At 55.2% G+C, this 7,907-nt stretch overlaps 1 protein-coding gene across 3 annotated transcripts; it reads right to left on the bottom strand.

Annotated features, from left to right (window-relative positions):
• Positions 1–3,689: 3,689 nt before the first annotated feature.
• On the bottom strand, positions 3,690–7,907 carry SMIM45 (small integral membrane protein 45). Of its 3 annotated transcripts, none has more exons than XM_070253613.1 (2): positions 7,497–7,907; positions 3,690–4,975 (listed from the first exon to the last, which is right to left on the bottom strand). In XM_070253613.1, the coding sequence occupies exon 2, from the start codon at positions 4,959–4,961 to the stop codon at positions 4,755–4,757; it is 207 nt and encodes a 68-aa protein (XP_070109714.1). In that variant the 5' UTR covers positions 4,962–4,975; positions 7,497–7,907; the 3' UTR covers positions 3,690–4,754. The 3 variants fall into 3 exon arrangements, with proteins under 3 accessions (XP_070109714.1, XP_070109715.1, NP_001420574.1); XM_070253614.1 differs by lacking the exon at positions 7,497–7,907 and adding an exon at positions 5,247–5,456; NM_001433645.1 differs by lacking the exon at positions 7,497–7,907 and adding an exon at positions 5,213–5,431 and having other exon boundaries at positions 3,955–4,975.

Below are 7,907 nucleotides of genomic sequence, written 5' to 3'. Positions count from 1 at the left end.
GGTTGTAAGAACGCAGTGAGAAGTGCAATGAGCTCAATCCTGTTAGCTGTTAACATTGTTGCCTTGTGATTCTGATTTCCATTTGTATTTACGCTCGTGATTTCCTGTGACTTCCACATCAATTCCAGCCATTTACAGCTGCAGATACAGAGAGGGAGATGGACTTGCCAAGGGTCACACAGTGAATCAGTAGCTGGACACCCAGTTCTCCAGGCTCCACATTCTGAGCTCCTCCCACCTTATGGGTTCTCTGTAAGTTGACTGACAGTGTGACAGTCTTTTCAGGGAGCCTGCAGCCTCTGCTTTTCTCCCAAAGCTGATCTCCCAGCCTTTCCAAGCCCTTCCAGCTCAGCCGGAGTGAGGGCTGAGGGGGTGGAACAATGAGAAGTCTGTGCCACCCTCCGGGGCCAGAGTCCGAACATTGCAGCCGTTCCTACGCAGGGAGCCTGCACATTCCCACCTCCTGTCCTCCAGTCCTGGGCTCAGCCCAGACACACCCACCATATGCTGACAGCTCCCAGACGGTGGGGAAGGAAAGCCCCCAGGACTCTGCAAAACCTCCCAAAGCGTTTTAATAGCCTGCACAACAGCTTGGCCCCCAGGAAGACTCTAAGCCTCTCTAAAATCTTAGTCTCCAGGCAGATGGGTAGACCCTGGCAAGACTTCCAAAGAGACTGGCCTCATTCATCCAACAAGCACGCTTTCTTGGAGGCCCTGCCCAGTGCCAGGCAGGCTACTGGCTGAGATGAGAAGACGCCATCACTGCCTTCCACAGACGTGTGAACAAAATCACAACACAAGATTAAGGCTGTAATTAAGCTGCTAGTGTGGTCAAGGAATGCTTCCTGGAGGAGGTGGCACCTGGGAGGACTCTCTCCCTGGTTCTCTCCCTGGACCTACGCCTTACTTGAAAAACCAGCTTCTGGTTGTTCAGTCTCCCCTCCCGCCACCTACTCACTGACGTTCTGTGCTTCAACACATGACACCACTCACAGTTCTCAGAAAGGCCTGGGTTCTCTCTATCTTCCATGGCTTTGCACTTGCTGGCTCCTCTTCCCTTTACAACGAAAACTCTTATTCATCCCTGAAAACCCAGTTCAGTAGTTGTATCCTCTGGGAAACCTTCCTTGACAAACCCTTGCCCCGGGAGGTAGGTACTTCTTCAGTTCCATTTTCTGTTTCTCACACATACTTCTCTTGCTGCAATTACAGTCTTGTAATTTGTCTCTTTACACATCCATTTGCTTCTCCAGTTTGTGAGCTCTTTGGGTTCAGGGGCAATTCCTCTGGATCTTTGCACTCTGGGTGGCAGAGCAGGCACATGCGTGCATCTGGAGGGCTCAGGAGGATAGCTGCATGAGGCACAGTGTTTCTTCTCCCCGTCTCCTTTGACATTGCCATGACCCAGTGAGGCAGGCGTGGCAGGAGTGCTGTGAAAACAGCCAGCTCTCTACAGAGGGCCTGACATGCACTGAGCACAGTGCCAGGCACCAGCAGGGGACATTTACCCGGGCTGTAATCATCTGTGATTCTCAGCGCCTGGCACACAGAAATGCTTGGTGAATTCAGTTGTGCATCTGAGAGCTAAGGAAACGTGCCCAAGAACGTGCAATTTAAATGAAGAGTTTTATACTCTGGTCAGGTCCTCTCAGTGCAGTCCTCTGGCATTCCCTGGCAGATGGAAAAATCCACCTCAGGGACACTGGCTCTGCCATCTGGGTCAACTCTCTCTTGTAAAAAATGCTGAGGATGCAATCTGTGTGTTGTTCTCAATATCTCATTTGAGACATTTCTTTTTAGTATTTAGAACCAGAAAATTTATTTTTCATGAAGAGTCAATCTCTCCTTTCTACCACATAAGAATAAAATGACCTCTTTGTGTTTCCCTTTTCCCTCTGAATGCTAGGAACCTCAGAGACAAGTAATAATATGACAACAGGACTCAGAGTCAGAATATTTCCTTCCACCTCCATCTATGTGGCTCCTCTAGTTGAAACCGTCTTGGGTCCTTTATAGGAAAAGCAGGTGTAAATAAACACGTATGTAATACGCCCTGAGGAGAAGACTGGGAAAGGATCCAGGCTAAAGAGCGGAAGGCTTAGGCAAATCCCTTACCCTCTCTGAGACTCAGTCTCCTCCTCAGCAGCACAGGGTAGGAGGCGCTGCTGCAGACCTTGGAGAGAGGCAGCTCTCCTGTGAGGAGGACTGGCCACCGTTCAGGCTTGGGCAGGGTAGCAGTCAACGTCCTCTCTGGTGAGGCTGTGAAGCTGGTAACCCTGAACACATTCACACTTCAGACCCAGTGTGGCCAGAATTTTTATTTTTAAGTCAGAAAGAGGTTTTCATGTGAAATCTCCTAACACATAAATGTTGCCAATTAATTTGCATTTTTTCAAAACACCGCATTGGACAAACCAAACTTGGCTGCAGGCCAGATCTAGCCTGAGGCTCTCCTGGGCTCAGCCGATCAAGCCCAGCCCACCTCAAACAGGGTCTGTTTGGTGCGTTTAGGCTGAGAGTGGGGAACAGTTTACATCATTTCTTCTGAACCCTGCCTTCCCCCCACAACATCCCAAGAGAGCTATCTGGTTCTGAGATGAGCAAGCCCAAGCCATGTTGTTCCAGGTGGACCCTGACCCGAGCTGGACCATACACAGGGCCCTGCCCCAGGCTTGGGCAATTGGTTTAAAAAGGACAGCTGAGGGGCCGGCCCGGTGGCCGAGTGGTTAAGTTCATGCGCTCCACTTCAGTGGCCCAGGGTTCACCGGTTCAGAAGAGCGGCCCTGCTCCTTGAGGTGAGAGAAGGCAGCTCCCTGACTCCGGAGATGGGGCGTGTGCAAGCCTGAACCCTGGTCTAGGGTAAGGAGCCTGGTCCAAATCTCAGCCCACTGGCCTGTGGCCTCAGCAAATCCCTACAAAAATGAAACGGGAGCTGTCTCCATGCATTCTCCCCCTGTCAAGGAGATGGACTATTTAAATGGACCACAGCCACCCAGCTAGAAGCTATGCTTCCCAGCCTCCTTTGCAGCCAGGAGTAGCCATCTCAGTAAGTATTGACCAGTGGGATATAAGAGGAAGTAAGGGGTACAGCCATCGGAGAGTATCCCCAAGGGAGGGGCGGCCCCCTCCATCCTCCCTCCACCCTGCTACTCGGGATGCAGATGAGCCCTCTGGGGTCTGCCAGCCAGGGCAACATCCCAGGCACAGGGAAGCAGCCAGAGAGGAGCAACTCGAGACCCTGAACACTACTGCACCCGGCCACCAGACCAGCTCTTGACGCCTCCCCACAGACTGCACCATGAGAAAGAAAGGACATTCAGTTTGGTTTAAGGTCCTACTGTTTTGCCTCTCTGTGCCTAAATGTATATCCTAACTGGTTTTCTACCCAGGGATTCCAGTTAGCATCTTTGGTTATCCCAACACGAGGAGGGAGCAAGTGCTACTAGTTTCTAGTAGGTTGAGACCAGAGATGCTCAACATCCTACAAACGCACAGGACAGCCTCCTCCGAGAGGAATGATCGGGTCCCAAATGTCAGTAGGGCCGCTGTTGAGAAACTCTGCTCTGTGCTCTCTGGGCTTCAGTGTGCCCGCCCCTACAATGGGCAATATAGAGGTATCGTGTTTTTTATGAGGACCCAGTGAAGTGATCGACGTGATCTACTTTCAGGAAAGAAGACAGTCCTGCAAAGATAGTCATGAAGGATTTATTACTGCAATAAATTAAGATGGAAGCCCCAGAGGAGAGTGAGGCGGGCCAAAATTATCTCCAAAATGAGGCAATGGTGCTCCACACAGGAGGGGTCTCCAGGGTTGGGCTGGGGGCTTGAGGGGCCTGGCTCAGAGGGTGCTGAATTCTCGAGGCCCTGGATGTTCAGTGCAGGATCGGTGGGGGGCGGGGGGGGGGGGGGGAGGGAGGTGCTCCTGCCAGCCACCTCAGCCTTGGGGAAGGGGAGGGATGGGGAAATCCAGCAGAGGGACGGGGGTGGGAACTGCTGCTGGCGCCCACAGAGCTCACCCCGTGCCCACCATCTCCCACCCTGCCTGGGGCCCCCACTCTCCCTCTCACGCATACCTGCCTCTCCTCCCACCCCATGCCTGTCCCCTCGCCCCAGACTCTCTCTCTCTCTATCACACACACACACACATTTCCTTCCCCTGTGGTCTTGCCCCTCTGCACATCCCACCACACACACTCACCAGTGCCAAGCCTGAGTCCAGAGGGATGGGGCTGGGCTGGACCAAGCTGACATTTCTCCAAATGGGGCCCTTTCCCTGGGTCAGTTTGGAGCCAGCCACACGAAGCTGCAGAGTCAGTGCCATTGGGTGGAGTGGGGAGCTGAGTATAACTGGGCATTTGGTGGGAAAAGGGGATCTGGAGGTTCAGGACAGGCAGGGGCAGCAGCCCCTGACTCCAGGAGGAGTGGCAGGAGTGCTGGGCAGCACAAAGGCACCGGGGGCCAGTGGGGGACGTCCCCAGAGCTGGGGAGGGCGGCCATGGGGTGAGCTGGCCTGACGTGGAGAGCAAGCCCTGAACCAGCAGCAGCGACACCTCAAGGCACTCAGTGCCGCATCCCTCCACACCAGGGGCCCCAGAGCATCCAGGAGCCTCTGCTGGGAGGGCCCAGGCCACCGAGGGACGGCCTGGAGGACCAGGAGTCGTTGTCTTCCCTCTGTCCCAGGGTCTCCGGGCTGTGAAGGGTGGGAGAGGGTGCCCGGTGCCCACCGCCCAGCCCGGCCACCGGAGGTGGTCACCTCAGACCTCGGGGCCTCCAAAGGCCAGGTTGTCACGGACCATCAGTGTCTTGCGGAGGTCACGGTCCACCAGGGGGCGCTGCATGCGCCACTTGTGCGCCTCCTGCAGTCCTGGCTCGAAGTAGTAGATGCAGGCGCCGAAGCCCACCAGGATGAGGACGGAGATGACCAGGTAGACAGGCACGAACCAGTCCAGGAAGTGCGGCATCGCGGCGGCCTTGGCTGCCGAGACACAGGCGGTGAGAGCCGGCAGAGGTGCGCCTTGTCCTGCCTGCCTGCCCAGAGGGGGACCCGCTGGCCTCGCAGAGCCAGGAGGTCTGAGCATCACTTTATAGGTGGGAGGCCCAGGAGAGTGGGGAAAAGTACCTGATCAAGACCACATGGTGACTCAGCAGCTGTGCCCCCTGACCAAGCACAGAGCTGCCCCCACCACAGGGGGCCCACCCAGCTCCTACTCACCCTCTGAGATGGAGGCTTGTAGCTGAAAGCCCACCTGGCTCAGTCCCTCTCCAGCATGTGTGCCCTCAGGCAAGTTGCCTAACCTCTCTGGGCCTCGGGGTCGTCCCCTGTGGAAGGGGACACTAACAGAGCCTCTGTGCAAGTCCCAGCGGGGATTCAATGAGGTGACTGATCCCTCAGGGCACTCAGTAAAGGACAGCCTGGGCAATGCCTCCCCTGAGCCGCCCCTCCCGGCTCTGACTGCGCAGCTGCAGAGGCTGCCGTGGGCCAGGCCCTTCACAGATGAGTGGGTCCCCGGCCACCCGCACATCCTGGCCAGGTGTGGCTTAGTGAAAGCCTGATGAACAAACGCCCATCCCCAGGGGACATGGTTGATGTCAACAGGGTCCACACAGGCTCCCGAATTCAGGCCCACGCCCAATCTCATAATTATAAGAGTATGGACGCAGGCGCTAGCCCAAAAAACCTGGGCCTTGGTTTCCAAATCCGTAAAATGGGAATGAAAATAGTTCCTAGGTCTCAGGACTATTGTGACTGTGAAATGAGTAAATTTATGTAAAATGCTCAGAACCAGTGCCTGGCACATAATGAGTGCTACACAGCAGTTCGTTCTTATTCTCTGAGCCTCAGTTTCCTTATGTGTAAAATTGGGATAGAAATAGAACCCACTTCTCAAGGTCACTGTGAATGTTTAGCAAGACAGTACCTACAGAGCATTTAGCACAACACCACCTGGTACAGAATCAACGCTCAGTGAGTATTAACCATGGTTACTTCCGGTGAACGGGAGGCAGGGAGGCAGGAAAATGAAAGGTGCTTCACAAACCTGTACACACCCAGACTCCTCAGAATGGCCCCAAAGTGCCCACATCTGCTCTCTGCCAACCCCCTCAGCCTCATCTCCCACCCTATGTGCCATCATATGGAACTGCTTGTCAGTCACCTACGTGCACCTGCATAACATGCAGTCCCCATCTTTGTATATGCTTTCATTTTCCCTGGAATCTTTTTGCCTCCTGTTTGAGATCCCAGGTGTGGACCTACACGCCACTTGTCAAGCCATGCTGTGGGGGATCCCACATACAAAATAGAGAAGACTGGCACAGATGTTAGCTCAGGGACAATCTTCCTCACACACACACACAAAAGAATGCCTTCACAAACCTTACAACAGGCCTGTCCACATTTTACAGGTGAAGAAACAAAAGCCCAGATATGTTCACTAACTTGCCTGGGGTTACCCAGCTGGGTAGTGACAGAGCTGGACCCCAAACCCCAGCGATATCCTAAGGTTTGAGTCCTCCAGGGTGGGGAAAGACACCTGAGCAGAGTGAAATGAGCAGAGGCGCACCTTGGCTTCTGGGGAGGGGAGAAAGGGGATGGATGAAGTGACCTCCAGAGCAGGCTGAAGAGAAGCCCCAGCTTCTTGGACTTCTGTCTCGAAACTCCCATTCCTCTGTCCCCCCACTTCCAGGTGGGTCTGCGAGGTGGGCTGTGACCCAGGGAAGGGAGAGATGCTACCTCTCAGTCCTGCATCCATCCAGAGCCCCTCCCCTGCCCCCCAGGCTCCCCACTGGCTGTTCTGAAGGACACACAATGTCTCAAGTGCCCTATTGATGGAGGAATAAAATGAAGAGTGTGCTAATGGCCCAAAGTCAGGGCTGGCACAGCGCCCTCCTGCCCCGCTGCCTTTCTGGAGCACCAAAGACAGAGTTCAGATTTGCCTGGTGCTGCCTGGGTTGGGGGAGGTGGGGAAGGGGACCCCAAGCGGGGAGGCTGCTGCAAACTAGCCTGACTGAAGCCAAGGTGATTTGTGCTTCCTCCCCTGGCCCCAAGCAGGGCCCCAGTCTCCTTGCAACTTAAACCTGAGAATGTGGTACTCAGGCTGAGCAGAAGCCATTTCAGCTGCAAAGCTGTGGATCTGTGGAGCAGAGTTCAGGGTCTCCCATCATCTCCAGCCCTGTGAACAAAACTCCAGGCATTCTAGGGCAGACTGAGGACCCCCTAGACCTTTTCCAGGCTCCTCAGGGGACTGGCTAGCTGAAACAAAACACTCACAGGCCTTCTATGTGACCATGGGCCACTTCTCACCCTCTCTGGACTTCAAGGTTCCCCATGCACAGTGACAGGTTGGGGTGGCAGTTACCAGATGATCTATAAGGAATTTTTCAGCCCCATTCCAGCCAAGGTCCTGTCCGGGACAGTGTGAGGGTTGCAGAGCCTCCTCCCGGCCTCCCAAGCCATTGGCACCACTCGGTGGCCCCCCGCGTGCCCGCAAACCCACCTCGCGGCCTGCAGATGTCTGTTCCGGGAGCTCTGTGCTGAGCACACCACCTTGGCCTGGGCAGCTCAGCGTCGGCCCGAGGACTCAGTCGCAGCTGCTGTCCCCAGAGACACTGCCATCTGCAGCCGCCCTGGGTGCTAGAGGCAGAGAAAGGGCAAAGCGATGCCCCTTACAAGAGTCAGAGCTTCTCAGGCCCAGGGGCTCTGACTGGGCCAGGAAGAGGCCGTCCTGGGCTGGCTTGGCACCTTGGTACCTCTCCCTGCCCATACGAAGAGACCCTTTCTTCTGCCCCCCACCCTCAGGATGGCAGGAGGAGGGACCTCTCTCAGCCAATCAGCAACCTGGCAGAGCAACGGCTTTATCCTCTGTTGCCCTGGCAACCGGCCTTCTCTTCTGCATCCCTTGCACTGT

The sequence above is a fragment of the Equus caballus genome, chromosome 28 (genome assembly GCF_041296265.1).
Source record: "Equus caballus isolate H_3958 breed thoroughbred chromosome 28, TB-T2T, whole genome shotgun sequence".
Lineage (NCBI taxonomy): Eukaryota > Metazoa > Chordata > Mammalia > Perissodactyla > Equidae > Equus > Equus caballus.
This window is presented reverse-complemented; position numbering and strand designations above follow the sequence as displayed.